The sequence below is a fragment of the Triturus cristatus genome, chromosome 7 (genome assembly GCF_964204655.1).
Source record: "Triturus cristatus chromosome 7, aTriCri1.1, whole genome shotgun sequence".
NCBI classification, from domain to species: Eukaryota; Metazoa; Chordata; class Amphibia; order Caudata; family Salamandridae; genus Triturus; species Triturus cristatus.
In genome coordinates this window covers 1190991013-1191014785 of record NC_140590.1, presented here as the reverse complement: position 1 = coordinate 1191014785, position 23773 = coordinate 1190991013, and the positions used below count along the sequence as shown (strand labels likewise).

Here is a 23773-nt window from a genome sequence, read left to right as displayed (position 1 = left end):
CATCTCTCTGGAGGGATTAAACAATCCTTATTAGTATTCTCCCGTTCGTTAAAAAGTGGGCTGTTTATCACTTTCCAAAACTGGGTACTACTTGTCAGAACACTGGCATCTGACAATTCATCCCAAGCCAAGTTTCTTAGCTGGGTTTTCCTTAGTTTTATAGATTTTTTATACATCCTTCTTGCCTCCGCAATCTTTCTAGGATCATTGTCTCTTTCTTTCAATGCTGTCAGGAGCTCAGAGTGAGCACTAGAACAGGCATGGTCAAACCAGCTTTTAAATTTTTTGGGCCTTGGTTTCCCATGAGTTAACAAATTACCCGAAACGTTTTTTGTTATCCTGTCAAAGGCACTAAGAACTTCTGTTGGGAGCGTCTCCGGTGACCGACATAAACTAAAATCCTCAATGTTGTTATTGTATAAATTCTCAAAAAAGGTAACCGGAGTAATCACATCCCATCTCAAACGTCTACCTTGACTAGACGAAACTAGATTTGTATTAGAGGTCAGAGGCGCTATAGTTTCCTTTACTAAAGCATTCACTTTAATTTCTAAAGTCAACGGGTTGTGGTCGCTTAGAGGATTCTCAATAACACAAAAGGAACCAGCCATGTCCCTCAGTGGATAAGGTAGGAAGATATAATCAATCGTGCTGTAATGCCCCTGACCGGTAAAAGTAGGAACACAAAGTAAAGAATCTTGATCCGGAGTATATAAGTGAAGAGCCGAAATGATACTCTCCAGATATATACCACCCTTAGTGTTCGAAGTGAATAACCTCATGCCCACATATATCATAGTTATTAAAACCGTAACAATTAAGATGACATACGTGAATGTTAAAATCGCCAAAAAGTAAAAGAGAATAAGGAGTATCATTTCCTGTATCATACTCGTCCAGAAAAATGTTCAGCGCTTTCAAGTGCTCTAATTCATCAGACCTAGCAAATGAATTATAAAAATTTACCACTAAAAAAGAGGGCAAATTGGGCCCTTCTAATTTTACTGCCAGGATATGTAGGGAATTAGTCTCTATCAATTCAGCATTATATAAAAGCTTTAAACTGAATAGTAACAAGAGACCCCCTCGGGCTCTCCCCATGGCGGAAGGGGTTGCATATTTAATAAAAGACTGGAACCCATCCTGATAAAATGGGTCATTCACCTCCCAGGTTTCTTGAAGTCCAATGATATGATGCAATGATAGAAAGTCCCTCCAATTTTTATCCTCTCTTTTCGAACGTAGGCTGGCTATGTTCCAAGAAAGTATAATAATTTTATCCGTCTCTGGAGTACCTCCCCCACAGTCTAACTCTTGTGTTAGAAAGTTATCTGAGTGATGTAAACGGGGATAAGAATCACCTTCCCCCCCTATGATCTGGTACTACAAAATTAGTGTTACCAATGACGTCAGCAGGGACTATGCTACTCCCAACCAGCGGGACATTGTGGGGATTCCCCTGAATAGATCCTAACTGATTAGCAACCAGAACAGATAAGGAGGTATCCAACGAATCACCACCAACCACCCCCTGTCCCATAATAGGCCTTGATAATAAAGGACCAAGGTATTTAGATGGAACTACGCTGAGTAAGTCATTTTGTGTGTTAAAGCTCACCAGACTAAGTCAGTCATTGGTGTCCAAGGAGCTAAGTGCCTCATATCTGTTACTTAAAACCAAAGATTTACTGACAGGAATAGAACGAGAAGTATACTCTCCGCGTCTTACCAGCCCTTGAGTGTGAGGTGGAAAAAAGAAACCTAAGAGGAGAACATTAACATAATCCTGGTGCAATCTACTTGACCCAGCCTGTCTCAAAATAAGGTCAACTATGTCGGGGGAGTTAAAATTCACAACAACACAGTCACCATTAAAAGACTTATTCGCCTTCCCCACCCATGGGACCCTTCTTACCATTTTAAAGCATTCAAAAAGACGGTTCCCCAAAACAGTCTTGCCCGCCAAGAAATGAATGGCTTTATTTTTTAACGAAGACCAGTGCTCAGCCCTCCCATCAGAAATTTTTGGGACATTTGCTAAAATAACAGTATAAGGGCAAGCCTCCGGTGGCAAATGCAAAGAAAATTCCTCACATATGCCCTCTGCCGGAGTACATGGTTTTTCTATCGGCCCACCCGTCCCCGCATAAGTACCATTATTTGATCCCAAAACCGGTGGCGGTAGATTTGTATAGTCAACAATAGGAGCTGTCATGGACTCGGCCAACTCCGAAACTCTAGAAGTAACTACATTAAGAGAATGGAGTTCTGGTGCGTTTTGCCTCAATGTTGAAACATTTTGCCCCGCTATGTGATGTTCAATCAGAGCTAATCTGTCATTAATCTTACTGAGTCTATCCATAACTGGTGAAATAATTACTCTCAGACGCTCGTCCATAAGCTTAATCAAGCAGTCTGTATTATCCCCCGTTGTAACATCATCACCTTTAACAAAATGCTCATGACGACCATATCCCTTGTTCTTCATTTGCTGTTCCACAGCCCTACTTTCCTGGCAATCCGTCCCCATAACGGACTCTTTGAGCCTGGGTAACTTAGCCTGTTGACGGCTACCTTTAGGGACATTATTCGCTTTTCTCTTTCCTTTAGAGGTTTTAGCGGGTACAACCGGGGGGAGCTTTAACTGCCTGGTACGTGTCACAGGCGGAGAAAAAGGGGGGGTTGATACATTGGTACACAGGGGCATCACAACGGGAGTGGGTTCAGGGACAGAGCCCTGCAATAGCGGAAGAATGACTTGCTCGTCACCTGAAACTATAATAGGATCTCTAGATGGTAATTCCTGATTAGGCTGCATTACAGGCTCTAAGGAAAGCCTCCTTTCCACCATTTCGATTTCCCTGGAAACAGCATGTTCAACTTTTTTTAGGTAGGCATCTAATGTCCCAGACCCCCCTGTAACAGAACTCTTGGAGTTATTTTTTGCCATTACCTACTCAAGACGACAGTCACAAATACACAACCGGCAGTGATACAGAATAACAATAGTCCACTGCTGGTAATACCTCCAGAACCAATGTTCACGAGCAAAGGGTCACCAACAAGACGGTCCTGCCAGATTTACAAGTATGGCCCAGCCCTGCCTCGGCCTGCCCCGGACGGCCCGCCCTCTGCCCGGGCTCAGCCCGGCGCCGCCCGCGCGTGTCCCGCGACGCGGAGGGAGCTGTCGCTTATCAAGCGCCTCCGGGCGCGCTGGCGGCAGAAGTGACGTCAGGAGGAGCAGGGGCTCTTGGGGATTGTAGTCCCCCCTCGCGGGTTCGATGGTCCGTCGGCGAGTGATTCTCCTGGCAAGAGCACCCCAGACCGCAGTCCCCCAAGGAGGGATGTCGCTGTTCTCTCTGGCCTGGTAAAGGTTTCAAGTGTACCCCCCTTCACACACTTACATTGTGACCAGCAACAACTTTAGTTAATCGGGATTCTTTATCTGGCAGATGCAAGTCTTTTAGTTTCACTTGTGCAAAGTTCCAGGCAGATTGGTGTAGGTGAAGGAGATTAGCCGCTATAAAGCAGCGGAGCAAGGCGCCAGAGGGTTCAGGTGAGCAGACAGAAGTGACTAGTAATGCAATGGCTCTCAAAATCACATGAGCCTCAAAGTGCCACTACTCACTTACTTCGATAAATGCTGATCCCCAACGAACAGGATAACCTTGGAAGTAGTTGTCCCAAGCTCAGGAAGAGATGAGGAAAGCAAATTCAAAAAGGTGCACTTCCTTGAGGTCGGACAAGCCTTTTCACATATCCGAGAAACCATAAACCCACAAGGCATTGATCCCCTGTAGATAATAGCAATCCATGAATGCTGTACAAGTGAAAGATGAAACAATCCGCAGACATTCTATACATATATATGATCAATTTCTTTCAAACACCATGGTCATTCAGCATATTATCCATTGGGTTTCCTAAAACTCATGTCTTGTGGTCTAAGGATGCGCCAACGCTTGTTTTGGTATAGGCCACAATCTAGGTCAACACCTTCAGGGCGCTAAACAACTCCACTGAGGGACTAACCAGTCGAGTATCCTGAGGGAAATCTAGCTGCTGGCTGGCTGCCCTTAAATAAGAGCTAGGTTCCTCTCTGGAGTCTTACATATAGATGATATAGGCAATACACTAAATAGCAGCCTCCAACTACTGTCTTCATAAACGAAAAATTATCCTGCCTGGCAATACCGTTATCGAGGAAATTAAAGGTGGATATGGTCATACGTTGATCTGGCGGAAAGAATACAGAAGTGCAGAGCACCTATTTGCATGGTTTTCGGGTTAGAACCTTAGTAACCCATCATCTCTTAGAATATTGTGAAATTCTACCATTGAATTCCATCAGGGGATCGTGGCATCCTCCATGTTGGTATCCGCCAAAATGGTATACCCACCATGAAAGGTTATCATTGTATTTCAAGCACCCAAACAGCAGCGGTGGCTCCTCCGCAATGGCAGAGCAACGTCGCCCCACTGTCTGGCTCAGAGCCATCAAATGATAAATAAAACGATGTTCTAGCATAGTTTTATTTGTCATTTTCCAGCTCTGAGCCAGCGCTGTAGGGAGGGTGAGTGCTATGTGCACTCCCTAAGTGCGCATATGTGTTTGGCCGGCGGTCTCAGGCCGGCCACACACGCACTTAGGTTTCTCCAGCCCGGCTGTATTGAACAGCCGGGCTAGAGAAACCCAACAGGCGCCCTGGTCTGAGCGGAGTGTCTATGTCAAAAAAGATACTCACAGCTCTGCATATTCTTTTGGGTTCAGAGGGGTTATCTTTGCCCATTCTGGTCAGCCTATTGTTTGCTTCTAGGAGGGATTTTACACCTATTCAGATGCTAATTACTGGCAGACAGAGGTGGGAGCACAAATGCAAATGGGCCTCCATAGGCTCCAGGAAGGAAAAAGGCAACTTTCTAAAATAAATATTTCTCAAAGGTCTGACTTAACCACTGAACTGGACTTTTAATAACTATTAACATAGTTGTTGAATTATTTTTATTAGAAGAACTGAAATTAGCGTTATTAAATGTAATAACATAACCCAATGTGTTTCTTTGAAACAGCCAACCTTGCTAGTTTTTTTTTGGGGGGGGGGGGGGGGGGTGGTGTTCACTTTAAGGACTGGTTTAACATTAAATTCCTACATGACCTACGTATGGGTGATTTATACATATTTGACAGGAAGGCTTTTAACGGTCAAAAGGTGTTATTTTAACAGCCAAAAACGGTAGGCCTGCAGTCATGGTCGCACAGTCACTTTCACGGATGGTACAATGGGTGTTAAAGTCCACTAGTGAAGTTTAACTTACCAGGCCTGGGTACGCTTTGTACTATACACTAGAGACTTATAGATAATTTAAATAAGCCAATTAGGTGTATACCAATTTCATCATGTTGAAAGGGGGTGCACAGGGACTTTAACACCGTTTAGCAGGGGTTAAGTACAAAGATTTCTACAGCCTGCAAAACAGTTGAAGCTAAAATCCAGGGGTACACCATGCAAATGATGGTTAATTTCCTACAGGCCAGGTCTCATTTACAGGCTATTCCTTTAATTATACCACTTCCTGCTCTGATTCCTCCTGTAAGTCCAAATACACACATAAGAAAGCAAAGCAGGACCTAGACCCTGTCCCACCAATCTGACTCCCAAGAGGAGTGGCCAGGGTATCAGGATATCTGTCACACTCCATCAAGGTCACAGGCCACAGAGTAGATCCCTTATTTAATCCCAGTGCGCACTAAATGTCGCGGCACATTTTCGACCCTTGAGCAGACCAGGGCCTGCAAAGAGACCTTCCTCCAAATTTTTAATGTACTTCATGCTTCCTCTTGTACACCTTCGAACCCCATGAAACTGTGGGGCCTCCTGTTGGGTTACCTCTGATGGCCCCTCCCCAGCACAGTCTGTCCCCTCTGGACTAGTTACTGGTACTGCACAGACTTTGGCACAGCCTTGCTCCATGCCCCCAAAATCTATAGCGGTTTTTGCTGCTCTGATGCCGATGGATGATCCAGTGACTTTGCCTATGTCAGATGCTGAACAGATGTCCGCCTGAGCTCGACCGATGTCATGCTATGACATTACTGTAGCACAGCCTGACTAACCCTGTGCGTTTACCATGTTGCAGATATTAAAACATGTTTCATCCTCGTTTTCAGTCCGATTCTGACCCTGTGCCAGAGCATCATGATGATGATGGGAGAGGATGATGGGTCGCTTTCACCTCATTACATCAGTGATGCCGTATACCGGTATTTTTCCAAATTGCAAGTGCACTTGATAGCCTCCCATGAGATAGAGCGTGACCTGCAACATGCGCCATCAATGGAAGAAAGTGCCTCATTAGCAGTGGTGGTTCGCAGGACAGCTGAAATATTGCAGCAACCCTTCAGTGAAACAAAGACAAATGTTTTGACAAAAATCTAACAGCATGGACTGGTGGCGTCTGAGCCTTTGCTCCCATTTAATGATGCCTTTATACATACTCTGATGGCTATTTCGTTGAAACTTTGTCCTTGCCCTCCTGTGAACAGGCAGGTAGCCAGATATCATAGACCAATGCCTATTTCACCTAGCACCCTGCTCCAGAGAGCCTTATTGTATGGGCCTCGACCAGTACAGTCAACCCTAAACCATTTCCGACCAATCCTTTGAACAGTAAATCCAAAAGGATTGATGACTTTGACAAACCTGTGTTTTCCTCTGCCAGCTTGGCACTGTTATTTGTAAACACAGTCTGTCTGTGTGGTAGATACACTTATGGCCTTTGAGACAAGGCCAGCGAGATCTTGCTGGCAGTCTCGGAGGATCTTAGGGCATCTATGTCTCACACGATACATGACTGGAAGGATGCAACAGAGCATGTTCTCCATGCCAGTCTGGATACCATGGATTGCAGTGGCAGGGCTGTCGGTGCCAAAGTTGGCCTTCGTAGATATGCCTGGATAATATCCATCGGTTTGTCCGGTGGCATACAGGCTTCGCTAATGTTCTTGTCTCTTTGGAGAGACTTTGCTTTGGAACACTTTATTGATAGTGAAGTCACAGTGCATTGTTTGGGGTTTTTAAACCCCTGCCAAACAATTTATGCACCAGTGTCTGAAATTTAGAGGATATTCCAGATGGCTGGTGTATAGGCAGAGCCTGCCTTCTCAGCCAGTGCAGCAGACCCCTCAGTCCTTTCAGGTTCACGGATCCTGCAGACAACATATATGAAAACAGTGGCATCATTCTTCCAACTTCTCTTCCCCTACGACAGCAGCCAACAAACCACTTTAGTTTGCCCTCAGTGGCACATTGCCCAGCTAGTGGAGGGCAGGATTCACCACTTTATCCCAGGTTGGTGATACATCACATCCAACAGATAGGTCTTGCAATTTTTTTAAACTGGCTATGCCATGCCCTTTTGTCTCCTCCCTATCTGTTATTCCTCCCACATCAAAACGAATTTCATCAGAGCATCTGCTTATCTTGTCACAGAAGGTATGCCTGTTGATCATCAAGAGTGCCTGACCCGTAGAATGATAGTCTGCTCCCACCCCAGAGATGATATTTTTCTTGGACTTGCAAGACTTGCATTTCCACATACCCATCTTGCAGTCCTGCAGGCATAACCTGCTTTTCAAGGTGAACCAGGAAATGTTTCAATTTTATATTCTCCCCCCTGGCTTTACCAGCACCCCTCAGGTGTTCATGGAATTGAAAGCAGTGTTCGCTGCTCATTATTAGTGGTGTGGAGTTCTTGCAATCTCGTAGCTCAACAAATAGCTGCTGAAGGTGGGCTCATCAGTCTTGCGTAGACCACCACCAGACAATGGTAGAACTTGATATCATTAGGCTTCACCATAAACTAGTCGAATCCCACCTGATTCCCTCACAAAGGCTTCCATTCGTTGGGGTGATCCTAGACATGGTGGAGTTCAGAGGTGTTCTGCCACAGCAACGAGTTCATGACGTTTGGACTAGAATTCTGATGTTTCAGGCTTGTTTCTGGATCCAGAGGAAGGTGGCTCTGATGCTTCTTGGTATCTTTGCTTTGTGCAAGCTCCTTGTCAATCACACCAGGTGGCATGTTGAGCCCTGCAGTGAAATCTGAAAACCGAGTGGGCCCAGCAATAAGGCTACATCTCCGACACCTTCCAGGTCTCAGAGTGGATGACTCGTGATTTGCAGTGGTGGCTGAACAATCACACCTTGTAAAGAAACAGGCCACTGTCCCTTCCCCACCCAGAGCTGACAGTGGTGACAGACACATCGTTACTGGTTTAGGTGGGGGTCATCGGCGGGAGGTGGAGATCAGATGGCTCTTGTCTCCAATGAAGGACCGGCTCCACATCAAATTACTGGAGCTATGGGTCATTCATCTGGCCCTGAAGGCCTTCTTGCCATTCATCAAGGGGAAGCTACTACAGGTTCTCGCAGATAAAACCACATGCTGTGTGGCGCTGCAAAAAGCAGGTTGAGGTGGGGTTTTCTGCCAGTAGGCTTTGTGCCTCTGGAGGTTGCCGGTGAATCAGGGCCTCTTTTTGCTCACCAACCCCCTGCCGGGGTCCTTGAATGTCAGAGTGGACGAACTGAGCAGGCATTGCTTGGCAGATCACAAGTGACGTCTACATCCAGAGATGGCGCAGGGCCCCTTCCACTAGAGGGTAATCCTGGCTAGAACATTTTGCCACTGTCGTGCTCGTGCAGTGTCAGCAATTTTGTGCATTGGAATTACTCCTAGAACACTTGCTAGGATGCTTATTGTGGCTGGAATGATACAAGGGACTCCTGCATGCCTTCCCGCCACTGTCTCCTGCTCCGTGTTATGAAGAATATCAAGAACGACCAGTCCCAAGTCATCCAGTTACTTTGGATTGGACCAGGAGAAGGAGGTATCACCTACCACTTTGGCAGGAACTTCTGTCCCAGCAGCAGGGCAGATGCCTCCATCCACATTTGTACAACTTGCACCTCCGTGTGTGGTCACTGAGCAGCAGCAGTTAATTTTCTACATAATGTGGTAGATGTCATCCTTGCCACCAGGCATCCCTCCACAAACGCCATATGTACTTGATGCTGGGACAAGTTTGTAACCTGTTGTGGTGCCAGTGACACTGATTCCTTACAGGCAAAGCTGCCTATTGTTCTTCTGTTTATTTCATCCTTAGCCCAGCAATGCCTTGCAGTGGGTTCTTTAAAAGGCATGTGTCGGCACTTTCAGCCTTTCTACATTTGTGGGACCAACCATCCCTGCTCAAATCACCTGTTATGATGAGGTGTATTAAAGATCTGACTTGTATGTCCCTTCCCCGTCCGTTTGTGATGCCACAGAGGGACCTTATTTGGTCTTGACATTCCTTATGTGTAAACCTTTCAAGCCAATGTATAACTGGTCATTGCGTCTCCAAACCTTGAAGACTGTTTTCCTCATTGTGATTGTCAGTCAGGCGCTTCAGTGAACTGCAGGTAGTGTCAGTGCAATCTTTCTATACCACATTTTTGAGCTTTTACGTTGATTGTACCAAGGACCATCACGTGGACAATCAACTTTTTTGTGGGCTTCTCCGGAGCAAGGAAATCGTAGGATGTGCTTAAGAAGACCTTGTTGAGGTGGCTAGACCTCTGTATTAAGATTTGCTAGGCATTGGGCAAGAAGCAGCACCGGGAACATCTGAGGGCCCATTCCAATAGGACCTACGCCTGTACCACTACGTTTGCACGGTGATGCCTGTCCTTGATATCTTTGCACGCTTGGTTATGCAAGTCGTTTTGGTCTGAGCCCACTCAACAGACCCTCTACCTTACGGAGGCACTGGTTTGGTACCTATTAAAAGCTGAGGAACTTGTGGTTAGATGTATCTGTTAGAAGAACAAGTAACTTGACTTTGGTAATGCCCTTTCTGAGCGATACTCTGTCTGCAGATCTTTCACTTCCTTCCCACCTTCATGTAGCTTCTTTTTTCCAACTAAAATGATTCTACGAAAGGGATCAGCACACTGTTGCTGACATTTGTTCATGCTCCTCATCTGAGGGCACAGAAGGGAAAATAGAAGAAACTGACTTCAGCACTCTTGAGTGCTGCACAACTCCACCCAGAGGCATGCAGAAACATTGCTACAAAATCCCCAGTTTGGCACCTGGAGAATGTTCTAAGGTGAGGAATCTGGTTAGACAGAAAATTCCACCCGGAAAGAATGTGATGATACAGTACTGAGATCACCAATGCACATTAGCAAAACTTACCCTAACTAGGTAGTTTGAGCAGCTGGCCATTGGTGAGTACTAGTAGGTGAGCAGTATATGTCCAATTAACAAACCGGGTATTTTTTATACAATGCCTACTTTGATGCTGAAAATGTTAGTAATGTTTAATAACCTGTATACTGTGTTTGTTATTGTTGCTATATTGTGTACTTTTCTATTCATGTGTTTTGATATTGATAAGTGCTTGCCATCTTCTATAGGTTGGGCTTTTCCAGTGTGAAGGAGCTGTGTCCTGCCTAGAGCCAAACCCAGTGCATGGATCAGAGATTGTGTGCGGCGATTCCTTGGGGAACATATATTTCCTAAGACTTGAGTAAATTTATTAGTCTCAGAAGGCAGTGAAGGATGCAAAATGGCTGTCCATCTGACAGTATTCGGAGAGACACAGAGGATGGCTTCATATCACCTTCAAGCTCAGAAAAGTCAATCATGCAGAATTGAATTTATACAAATTTGTTTTTTGCTGATCCCACTGGTGTGGCAACAAGTCGATGTGCCAGGAATGTACACCAGTATGGCATCAGCTATTCTTGCACTATGTCCCTAGGCTTTACTATACTATTGTGTACCACTCCATCTATGTTATGTTGTTTGTGTTTTCTGTGTCGACTCACTTAAAGTGAAGGCGTCCCTACTTATCATTTTATATCCGATCTGTTTTTTGGCTCTACATAGCCAGTGCCTTTAAATCATGTATGCAATAGCTATTTTGTATTCCATGATCAATTAAATAAATGTGTGGTGGTGGACAACCTAACTTGTTAAAATACATTTGTAGTATGGTGTGCAGTGCTCTCCACAGCAAACTGCTTGTTTCTCTGTTCCTGGATGTTACTTCAGATATTATTTTGGATCTATCTAGCGATGTATTTTCAGATGATCCATGCTGTACCTGGCTGATAAGCAAAATTCAAAGCAGCAGGCCTGCCTAAGTTCCTCATTTCTGGTCTTCTCCTTGCAGTTATAAGACCCTTGGGCGTTACCCGCCCTTGTCTGAAAGATCCGTCAATTTGGGTGTACGCCTTTCTTCCATCCCTAAAATGAATCCCTTCTTCCCCTGTATTATATAGTGTATGTTACAACAATTGGAAAGATTTATTTAGGCTAACCTTTGATGGAGTTGCATAGAAGAACAATATACACTTTCAATTTTAGAGTGCATTTTAACAGATATATAAACAGAATCCACTGAAAGACAAAGTAAGTTTAAAGGAAAAGCAGATTCACACTTCAGTCCAACTGGACAAATAAAGTGTTCGTAAAAGTTGAACTGCAGCACTGTAGTTTGAAGGTATCGACAAGTTTTTTAGCTGTTCCTCCTAATCTATGCCAATGCCATATGATTTCGAAGATGCTCATGCCGCCAAGGAATCCAGGTTCACTAATAACTTCCTAGAAAGTATGTTTTAGTACTACCATTTTTAATGGCGGAATATTAACCTTTAAATGTACAATTTACCACCGCATTTGTTGATACATTTTCAAAACATCTATGGGAGACATCATACAAATCACTTTTAAAGAGGTCATTAATTCCTTTGAATTTTGAGTAGATTTTGTAGCCCAAAGACCTTTGAATTCACCATTAAACAAGACTGTTTTAGTATCTAAAATGGAACCCAAGCCCACTGTAAATTGGTATTTTAAATATGATCACATTGTGGTCACTGTTTATGGGGTACTTTGTACTTTAAAATTCAGTTTGCTCCTAGCAATGGGTATTCAATGTTGATTAATATAGTAGTAGAGGTAGAGTAGCGGTAGCCACGCTGTAGTTATAGTTAGGGTTGCTAGAGATCGGAATTCCTCTGATTTGTGCCCCTTAATAACTTTGCACCCATTTGCCAAATCTCCCCGAAACTTTCCAGAACTATTCCTTGTTGACAGATGATGAAAAGTTTTGCGGAGTTTGGTCAAGGTGGTCCAAAGAAAAAAGGGGTTCCCGAAACTGATTTGGACCCTACTGCATTTTACATAGACTTTTTGTATTGAATGTAGTTCCATAACGGCAGTATGAATTTGAATGAAATTTCACAGAAATGTACAGTATACTATGTAGATGATCCCTTTTCACATTGCAACTACATTGGTTTAGTGGTTTTTTTTTTTTTAACAAACTTTATTGATGACTTCAACAGTTTGTCTCTGTGGAATGGCTATTACATTTCAGTCTTTTGTCGTTATATTAAAACATTATACATATGACTTATACTGGCTACATGTGAAATTTCCTGAGCTAGAAAAGCGAGGATGAGAATGTCCAATGGCGTTGTTAACATCAATACAATTTGTCCTGACAATGGAAATCTACAATAAATGACAACTACATTACAATCAACAAGGAATCTTGGTTACTATAAGTAGGCATCAGAAAGTCCATATAAGGTAGTAGTATGAGGGATATGCATGTAATATTTGTATATGTTTTTAAAGAAATATACGGACTACCGCAGTAATACCATGGTAGTTTCTTAGAAGAACTGCGGTCCTAGTAAAATTAAAAAATATACATTTCACAATATTAAATCATATTATACATAATACAGTGTGGCTCCTACAAGAGGCTTTGGTTGTTTGGAAGAGAAAATAATCTTAGACATGTTGGATAAGCCAATATTTCAGATTTGAAAGGAAGATAAGGTTTCCTTAAGGGATAAAATAAACACTATCGATGCAACTCCACTATATGCTATTTCACTCTATGCCACTCCACTCTACCCCACTTTACACCACTCTACTATACGCTACTCCACTCTACACTGTTACAGTGTAAGCCACTCTGCTCTACACTGCTCCACTGCACACCGTGCCACTGTACTCCGCTCAACAGCACTGAACGACAGTCTACACTCTTCTACCCTACCACACTATACTCCACTCTGTAGCACTCCACTGTACAATAATGTAGTCCTGTCAATGCCCGACTACAGCACTCTAGTGTAATGGCACTGTACAACACTCTACCGTACAACACTCCCTCTATGCCACCCCACCTTACGGCACTCAACCCTGACACACTACGCCACTCTACTCTAATGTACTACACTACTCCACTGTACACTACTCCACTCCGTAATCTATGCCACTGAACTCCACTATGTACCACTCTACTCTAGCACACTGTACCACACACTACTCCACACTACTTTGATCTATAACACTGTAATCCACTCTTTGGTACTCCACTGTACAACACACCCCTCCACTCTGTGACACTTTACTCCACTGTATACTACGCCCAGCCACTCTACTCTATAACATTCCACTTTGACAATTAACACCACTCTGTTACGTGACTCCACTTCACTCTACTCTCCTATACAATACTTAATCCCACTCTATGCCACTGTTCAACACCCCACTCTACACCCATCCACAGCACTCTATGCAACTCCAGTCTTTAAAACTGTACTATACCTCAGGCGCGCATAACCGTCTTTCCCGGATAGACTATTTTTTCAGCGCCCAAACGGGTTTAGACAAAATACAGGAGATCCAACACCTCCCGAGAGGCATCTCCGATCATTCACCTCTACTATTAACATATACATCATGCCTTCTGGGTCGGAGATGTATTTTCCCCATCCACCCAGGATATCTCAAAGTTTCACATATTAGGAAAACCATGCATAAGACCTTGGAGCACTACTTTCATGACAACACACATACAGTTGTCTCTCCAATTGTCCTCTGGGAGGCCTACAAGACGGTCATGCGTGAACAAGCCATCTCAACGATCACTGCACATAAACACGCACTAGCACAACAGGTATTGGAACGAGCGGTAGACCGCGCGGGTTTGATCACGCAACAGATCCCAGCGACACCAACACCCATGCTCTAAACTTAGCTCGGCAGGCTTACAGGGACCCAACACCCATGCTCTAAACTTAGCTCGGCAGGCTTACAGGGACCATGTATGGGAGGTGGCCAGGGCACGGATCACGAAAACACAACACACGATCTACGAAGTGGGGGACAAGGTGGGCAAGTTACTGGCATGGCTAGACAAAAAAAAGAGGGCCGGCCGCTGGGTGGCACAGCTTAGGTTACCTACCGGAGAGATGATAGCAGACCCGGATGATATCGCAATGGCATTTGCGCATCATTACGAAACCGTATACACTCCCATAGCAACGGCGACAATCGAGGAGAATTTAGAATTCTTACGAGACATACAGCTCCCAAGACTGACACCACAAGACGCACAGCTACTAGAAGCGGACCTCACTACTGAAGAAATCACTGCAGCCATTTAGGGACTCCAGCCCGGCAAGGTGCTGGGACCCAACGGGATCCCAGTGGAATGGTACAAAAGAGAGACAGACACACTGGCTTGGTACATTCTCAGCAAGTGTGGTACCAGTTTTGCAGAGGGGATGCTCCCACGAGATCAGAGTGTGGCTACACTCATAGCGATACTCCAACCCAGTAAACCTCCTCAGGAGTGTTCCTCCTACCAACCGATCTTGCTCCTCAATTCGGAAGCGAAAATACTAGCAAAGGCGCTAGCGGACAGATTGCAACCCCATTTGGCAACACTCATACATCCGGACCAATCCGGATTCATGCCGGGCAGAAACACAGCGATGAACCTTAGACGCCTGCACGGTATGCTAGCTAGTGAACCTGATATACAAGAGGAGGCGGTCATCCTTTTGCTGGATGCCAGTATGGCCTTCGATTGGGTGGAGTGGCCTTTTCTCTTTATCCATGTACAGATTTTGGGTCCAAACCCAAAGCGCTGCAGTACCACAAAGTTACTATACTCTCAGCCACTGGCGCAGGTAGTGGTCATTGGGTGATTGTCAGAAGACTTTCCGCTGGGGCGAGGGACTAGACCAGGCTGCCCCCTCTCCCCATTACTGTTCGCGTTAGTATTGGAGCCGCTCGCTGCATGGATTCTGACAGACCCAGTAATAAAAGGATTGAAATGGACAGAGGACTGGGAGGACCGTATCCTCCTGTACGCAGATGATATTTTATTATATTTGACACACCCAGAGCGATCCCTTAGTTGCCTGTTAGACATTTGCGCTTCATATGGCTATTCCATCAACTGGAACAAATCTGTGCTATACATACTCAAAGGCCCACCCCCATGCTTGCCCAGAGGGGCTGAAATACAGATAGCATCTGACAGTTTCAGGTATCTTGGTATCCACATCACGCCAAATCATGCGCACTTCACGGAACGTAACTTGCTTCCACCTCTGAAGCGGCTAAAGAGTGACGTTGGGAGTTGGCACTCCCTTCCGCTGACACTGTTGGGGAGTGCTGCGTTGTTTAAAATGATGGCTCTCATGGCTCTCCCCCGGTTTCTTTACGCGCTACAAAATACACCCATGCCAATATCCAACTCATATTTTAAAGCCATTGAGGCGGAGGTGGGTCACTTACTATGGGAGGGGAAGCCTCACCGTATAGCTACGCGTAAATTAATACGGAGCTGGTACGACGGTGGCATTGCGCTACCAAACAACCTATAATATTGGGCCTCCCAGCTTATAGTGATCAATCAATGGCTGCATGCCCCCCAGGACGAACCGGCTCTGTGTATGGACAGGCACATGATGGGTACGAATGGAATCATGGGCGCCCTGTATGATAAATCCAAGATAAACAAGCTGATCGGCCCTACGGCCCACACGGTACAGGTTTGGTTTAAGGCGCAGCGGGCACTAGGCTGGGAGGGGGTGATAACTCAACACACACCATTGTGGGACTCTCCCCGGTTTGGTAAGCTGCGTAAGAGCAAAGGTTTTAAACAGTGGGACCTCATAGGCATCTCCAGGGTGGGCGACCTTTGGAAAAAGGGGGAGGTGGTCCCTTTTGCGCAACTCCAAGCAACATATCAAATGGCAGGAAGAGAGCAATACAGATACATGCAAATAAAACACGCCCTTACCAGGGCCATCCCTCCGGGAAGCGATTTATCAGAGTCCTCACCTCTGGAGGATCGTTTGCTAACTGACTCTAACTAAAAAAGCAATCTCATTAACATACCGGAAGATGGTTAACAATCAGAAAGACCCCACACAGACCCTTAGGGAGAGATGGGAGGCGGAGATGGGAGAGATGGACGAGCTGGACTGTCAGGAGGCGCTAGCGTCCCCACCAGAGGTGGCGACCCCCTCCAGACTAATGCTTGTACAGCTTAAAATACTCCATAGAACATACTTCACAAGATCAACACTTCACAAAATAGGGAAGGCAGATACGCCGCTTTGGGGCTGTGGGTTTACAGGTACATTCTACCACACTATCTGGGAATGTCCCAACATTCAACAATATTGGAGGGTGGTGATGGCCACGATAACCCAGGTTTGCGGGGTCGATGTCCCCCCCTGAACCACGGCGATGACTACTTAATGTGTGGGAGCCAACGGATCTCAACCATGCAGCACAGGAATGGGCAACACTGAGCATCGCACTAGTCAAACGAAACATCGCACAACACTGGGGAGCCCCGACGGTCCCCTCCCATCCGCAATGGTGCCTAGACCTTGATAGCGCCATGGTGGCGGAAAAGGCAGTTTTTATTAATAGAGGATGCCCCCGAAAATGGACATGTGTTTGGGGGAACTGGAACACTTTTCGGGGAAACATATGTGCCTTGAGGACTCAGAACTGGACTTGAGCAACTAATACTTCAGAGGTGTGGTCCCCTTGGGGTCCGTACAGGGGGGAAGGCTAATTTTGCGAATTGTATTACAAGATATCTGGTGTGACTATATTTCAATTTATAACTCGGAATGTACAGTGAAAACGCTTGGTATGTGATGTTGTCAAATGACTATCAATCATGATGATGTATTGCTCGATTTGTTGTATTTACTAATGATAACAATAAATATGGAAAAAAAAGAAGAAAAAAAAACTGTACTACACTCTATGCCACTGTTCAAGACTCTACTCTATCCCTGTACACTCCACAACTCCGTACTCTACACCATCCTGGGACACTCCACTGTACAACACTCTACTGCACTCTATGAAACTGGCCAACACAGCACTCCCTTGTACTCTACGAGACCCCACTCCAATTTGACTCTTTACTTGACACTACCCTACCGTACTGCACTCCACTCCACGCTACTGTACTCTAGGAGATGCCACTCCACTGTATGACACTTTACTCCACTTACGCTACTCAACTCTACATTACACAACACTGTCCTCCACTGTACTGTATTATATATAATATATTTCATATATGGAGTATAACAGCACTCAACTCAACGCTGTACTTTGAAATACATTTTTATTCAAATGTTTTTTAAAAACCATTGAAATTCCAAATAAAAAACAAAGGTTAAAACTTTGTTATAGTTAGGAAAACTTTATGTTCGCGGCATATGAGCTGCAGAATACATACTTGTGCATAGATCGCCATCTGGTGTTGGGCACGGATGTGTGCAGTTTGTTGTTGTTTTGAACAAAGTCTTTGTAGTCACGAGATAGGCGACTCATCCCTTGGACGATACTGCGCATGGACATCGACTCCATCCTCGGATTGTTTTTTCCCCCCATCGGGTTCCAATGTGACTTGCTGCGCTCCGGTTCAGTACCATGTTTCCAAACCTTTTTCTACACACAACCTCTCACCACTCGACAGTATTGTTTCGTTTGCGTTCCCTTCGACGTGCTAACTCCCAAATCCTCGCTTCGGGTTGTTGACGCGGGCCGCTGTGTCATCTTAATTGACATGATATAAGAAGCCGATAATCTATTTACAAACAATACTGGTGTAGGAATGTGAATAAAATGGGAATTCACAGACTGCACCTAGCATGATCCTTCTGGTTTGCTTAATAAAGCAAAGGGAGCAGAAAGCTTTGAAGAATGTGGGAGGTTTAAAATGATGAGTGGATTATCAAATAGTTGGTCCATTGTAAATTTCAAGCCATAGAATGTGCTAGAAATGATGAACGTTTCTAATCTACACTATGCCAAAAGGAGAAGGGAGTCACTTGTGGGCACATAAATGTTCATCTCCAACAATGAGAGGACAGTGCTTGGGTTATGAACTCCTACTCTGATACTGAAGGGAGGTGGGTTGCTGTACAAGAGTTTCAATTGAGCATTTTGTGCAATTAGGGTGACACTGCCTATTTAAGAATGGTGTGGTAATCCTCCCAACTAGTATGCATTTTCCAAATTTCCTACTGGTAAATTCTGGTGACTTGTAATAGTTGAGTTTTCCTCTAACGTTAAATGAAAGGCTATGTAACTTACTCCTCTGAAAGAGACTATTAGTTATGGATTCCTCACCTTAGATTTACCCCCAGGCGTTAGACTGGATCCGGAGAATGTTTCTTCAGCAGTACCCCTGCGCGTCGATGGGTGGTGTTGGTTGACTCCGCGTTAGTCGTTGGCATCATGATCGCCGGAATGACATCGCGGTATCTACTTAGATGCAGTCGCTGCGCACTGACGTCAGTTCTTTTTTTTTACGTGCAGATCTGGAGAGAGAGGTACTTCGAGTCACTTTTTGACTCTTTTTGCGATTTGTTGTTGAGTCGTCACAACTCCTGGGGCACAGGGATGTCATATTGTTGGACCAGCTTCAAGCCTTGTGGCTCCTGCCACAAGCTGATGTCTGTAACGGACCCCCATCTCGTGTGCCTATGGTGTCAGTCAGAGCACGACTTTAGGTCGTGGTCACACTCCTGTCAGGCAATGGCCCAGCAGCTGCCTCTTCAGAGCACCTGCAGCCATCCATCCCCATCCCTCCATCCCCATCCCTCCATCCCCATCCCTCCATCCCCATCCCTCCATCCCCATCCCTCCATCCCCATCCCTCCATCCCCATCCCTCCATCCCCATCCCTCCATCCCCATCCCTCCATCCCCATCCCTCCATCCCCATCCCTCCATCCCCATCCCTCCGTCCCCATCCCTCCGTCCCCATCCCTCCGTCCCCATCCCTCCGTCCCCATCCCTCCGTCCCCATCCCTCCGTCCCCATCCCTCCGTCCCCATCCCTCCGTCCCCATCCCTCCATCCCCATCCCTCCATCCCCATCCCTCCATCCCCATCCCTCCATCCCCATCCCTCCATCCCCATCCCTCCATCCCCATCCCTCCATCCCCATCCCTCCATCCCCATCCCTCCATCCCCATCCCTCCATCCCCATCCCTCCATCCCCATCCCTCCATCCCCATCCCTCCATCCCCATCCCTCCATCCCCATCCCTCCGTCCCCATCCCTCCGTCCCCATCCCTCCGTCCCCATCCCTCCGTCCCCATCCCTCCGTCCCCGTCTGTCCGTCCGTCCCCATCCGTCTGTCCGTCCGTCCCCATCCGTCTGTCCGTCCGTCCCCATCCGTCTGTCCGTCCGTCCCCATCCGTCTGTCCGTCCGTCCCCATCCGTCTGTCCGTCCGTCCCCATCCGTCTGTCCGTCCGTCCCCATCCGTCTGTCCGTCCGTCCCCATCCGTCTGTCCGTCCGTCCCCATCCGTCTGTCCGTCCGTCCCCATCCGTCTGTCCGTCCGTCCCCATCCGTCTGTCCGTCCGTCCCCATCCGTCTGTCCGTCCGTCCCCATCCGTCTGTCCGTCCGTCCCCATCCGTCTGTCCGTCCGTCCCCATCCGTCTGTCCGTCCGTCCCCATCCGTCTGTCCGTCCGTCCCCATCGGTCTGTCCGTCCGTCCCCATCGGTCTGTCCGTCCGTCCCCATCGGTCTGTCCGTCCGTCCCCATCGGTCTGTCCGTCCGTCCCCATCGGTCTGTCCGTCCGTCCCCATCGGTCTGTCCGTCCGTCCCCATCGGTCTGTCCGTCCGTCCCCATCGGTCGGTCCGTCCGTCCCCATCGGTCGGTCCGTCCGTCCCCATCGGTCGGTCCGTCCGTCCCCATCGGTCTGTCCGTCCGTCCCCATCGGTCTGTCCGTCCGTCCCCATCGGTCTGTCCGTCCGTCCCCATCGGTCTGTCCGTCCGTCCCCATCCGTCTGTCCGTCCGTCCCCATCCGTCTGTCCGTCCGTCCCCATCCGTCTGTCCGTCCGTCCCCATCGGTCTGTCCGTCCGTCCCCATCCGTCTGTCCGTCCGTCCCCATCCGTCTGTCCGTCCGTCCCCATCGGTCTGTCCGTCCGTCCCCATCGGTCTGTCCGTCCGTCCCCATCGGTCTGTCCGTCCGTCCCCATCCGTCTGTCCGTCCGTCCCCATCCGTCTGTCCGTCCGTCCCCATCCGTCTGTCCGTCTGTCCGTCTGTCCCCATCCGTCTGTCTGTCCGTCCCCATCCGTCCGTCCCCATCCGTCTGTCCCCATCCGTCCGTCCGTCCCCATCCGTCCGTCCCCATCCGTCCGTCCCCATCCGTCCGTCCCCATCCGTCCGTCCCCATCCGTCCCCATCCGTCTGTCCCCATCCGTCCCCATCCGTCTGTCCGTCCGTCCCCATCCGTCTGTCCGTCCGTCCCCATCCGTCTGTCCGTCCGTCCCCATCCGTCTGTCCGTCCGTCCCCATCGGTCTGTCCGTCCGTCCCCATCGGTCTGTCCGTCCGTCCCCATCGGTCTGTCCGTCCGTCCCCATCGGTCTGTCCGTCCGTCCCCATCGGTCTGTCCGTCCGTCCCCATCGGTCTGTCCGTCCGTCCCCATCGGTCTGTCCGTCCGTCCCCATCGGTCTGTCCGTCCGTCCCCATCGGTCTGTCCGTCCGTCCCCATCGGTCTGTCCGTCCGTCCCCATCCGTCTGTCCGTCCGTCCCCATCCGTCTGTCCGTCTGTCTGTCCGTCCCCATCCGTCCGTCCCCATCCGTCCGTCCCCGTCCGTCCGTCCGTCCGTCCCCATCCGTCCGTCCCCATCCGTCCGTCCCCGTCCGTCCCCATCCGTCCCCATCCGTCCCCATCCGTCTGTCCCCATCCGTCCCCATCCGTCTGTCCCCATCCGTCCCCATCCGTCTGTCCGTCCGTCCCCATCCGTCTGTCCGTCCGTCCCCATCCGTCTGTCTGTCCGTCCCCATCCGTCCGTCCCCATCCGTCCGTCCCCATCCGTCCGTCCCCATCCGTCCGTCCCCATCCGTCCCCATCCGTCTGTCCCCATCCGTCCCCATCCGTCTGTCCGTCCGTCCCCATCCGTCTGTCCGTCCGTCCCCATCCGTCTGTCCGTCCGTCCCCATCCGTCTGTCCGTCCGTCCCCATCCGTCCGTCCGTCCCCATCTGTCCGTCCGTCCCCATCTGTCCGTCCGTCCCCATCTGTCTGTCCGTCCCCATCCGTCTGTCCGTCCGTCCCCATCCGTCTGTCCGTCCGTCCCCATCCGTCCGTCCGTCTGTCCGTCCGTCCCCATCTGTCCGTCCGTCCGTCCGTCCCCATCTGTCTGTCCGTCCCCATCCGTCTGTCTGTCCGTCCCCATCCGTCTGTCCGTCCGTCCCCATCCGTCTGTCCCCATCCGTCTGTCCCCATCCATCCATCCATCCGTCCGTCTGTCTGTCCGTCCGTCCATCCCCATCCCTCCATCCCCATCCCAATCCATCCGTCCATGTCTGTCCGTCCCCGTCCGTCCGTCCGTCCCCATCCGTCCGTCCGTCCGTCCCCATCCGTCTGTCCGTCCCCATCCGTCTGTCCGTCCCCATCCGTCTGTCCGTCCGTCCGTCCGTCCCCGTCCGTCCGTCCGTCCCCGTCCGTCCGTCCGTCCGTCCCCATCCGTCCGTCCGTCCCCATCCGTCCGTCCGTCCCCATCCGTCTGTCTGTCCGTCCCCGTCCGTCCGTCCGTCCGTGTCCGTCCCCATCCGTCCGTCCCCGTCCGTCTGTCCGTCCGTCCCCATCCGTCCGTCCGTGTCCGTCCCCATCCGTCCGTCCGTGTCCGTCCCCATCCGTCTGTCCGTCTCTGTCCCCATCCGTCCCAATCCATACACATGTACGAATCCATACATACCTACCAATCCATACACATGTACCAATCCATACATACCTACCAATCCATACATACCTACCAATCCATACATACCTACCAATCCATACATACCTACCAATCCATACACATGTACCAATCCATACACATGTACCAATCCATACATACCTACCAATCCATACATACCTACCAATCCATACACATGTACGAATCCATACATACCTACCAATCCATACATACCTACCAATCCATACATACCTACCAATCCATACATACCTACCAATCCATACATACCTACCAATCCATACACATGTACCAATCCATACATACCTACCAATCCATACATACCTACCAATCCATACATACCTACCAATCCATACACATGTACGAATCCATACATACCTACCAATCCATACATACCTACCAATCCATACATACCTACCAATCCATACACATGTACGAATCCATACATACCTACCAATCCATACATACCTACCAATCCATACACATGTACCAATCCATACACATGTACCAATCCATACACATGTACCAATCCATACATACCTACCAATCCATACACATGTACGAATCCATACATACCTACCAATCCATACATACCTACCAATCCATACATACCTACCAATCCATACATACCTACCAATCCATACATACCTACCAATCCATACATACCTACCAATCCATACATACCTACCAATCCATACACATGTACCAATCCATACATACCTACCAATCCATACATACCTACCAATCCATACATACCTACCAATCCATACATACCTACCAATCCATACATACCTACCAATCCATACATACCTACCAATCCATACATACCTACCAATCCATACATACCTACCAATCCATACATACCTACCAATCCATACATACCTACCAATCCATACATACCTACCAATCCATACATACCTACCAATCCATACATACCTACCAATCCATACACATGTACCAATCCATACATACCTACCAATCCATACACATGTACCAATCCATACATACCTACCAATCCATACATACCTACCAATCCATACATACCTACCAATCCATACACATGTACCAATCCATACATACCTACCAATCCATACATACCTACCAATCCATACACATGTACCAATCCATACATACCTACCAATCCATACACATGTACCAATCCATACATACCTACCAATCCATACATACCTACCAATCCATACACATGTACCAATCCATACATACCTACCAATCCATACATACCTACCAATCCATACATACCTACCAATCCATACATACCTACCAATCCATACATACCTACCAATCCATACACATGTACGAATCCATACATACCTACCAATCCATACATACCTACCAATCCATACATACCTACCAATCCATACATACCTACCAATCCATACATACCTACCAATCCATACACATGTACCAATCCATACATACCTACCAATCCATACATACCTACCAATCCATACATACCTACCAATCCATACACATGTACCAATCCATACATACCTACCAATCCATACATACCTACCAATCCATACATACCTACCAATCCATACACATGTACCAATCCATACATACCTACCAATCCATACATACCTACCAATCCATCCATTCACATCCACCCACCGATACGAATCCACCC

General features: G+C 47.6%; 1 protein-coding gene across 3 annotated transcripts in view; it reads left to right on the top strand.

The window, feature by feature from the left end:
• TEP1 (telomerase associated protein 1) overlaps positions 1 to 11017 on the top strand; it is a 1383286-nt gene extending 1372269 nt beyond the window's left edge. For all 3 annotated transcript variants that reach the window (XR_014966740.1, XM_085618536.1, XM_085618535.1), the window contains exon 55: positions 10461 to 11017. Coding sequence is in view for 2 of the 3 variants with exons in the window: in XM_085618536.1 (XP_085474662.1) it covers positions 10461 to 10577 (117 nt within the window). In the remaining variant the exon portion in view is untranslated. The remainder of the gene's footprint in view (positions 1 to 10460) is intronic.
• Positions 11018 to 23773: the final 12756 nt, after the last annotated feature.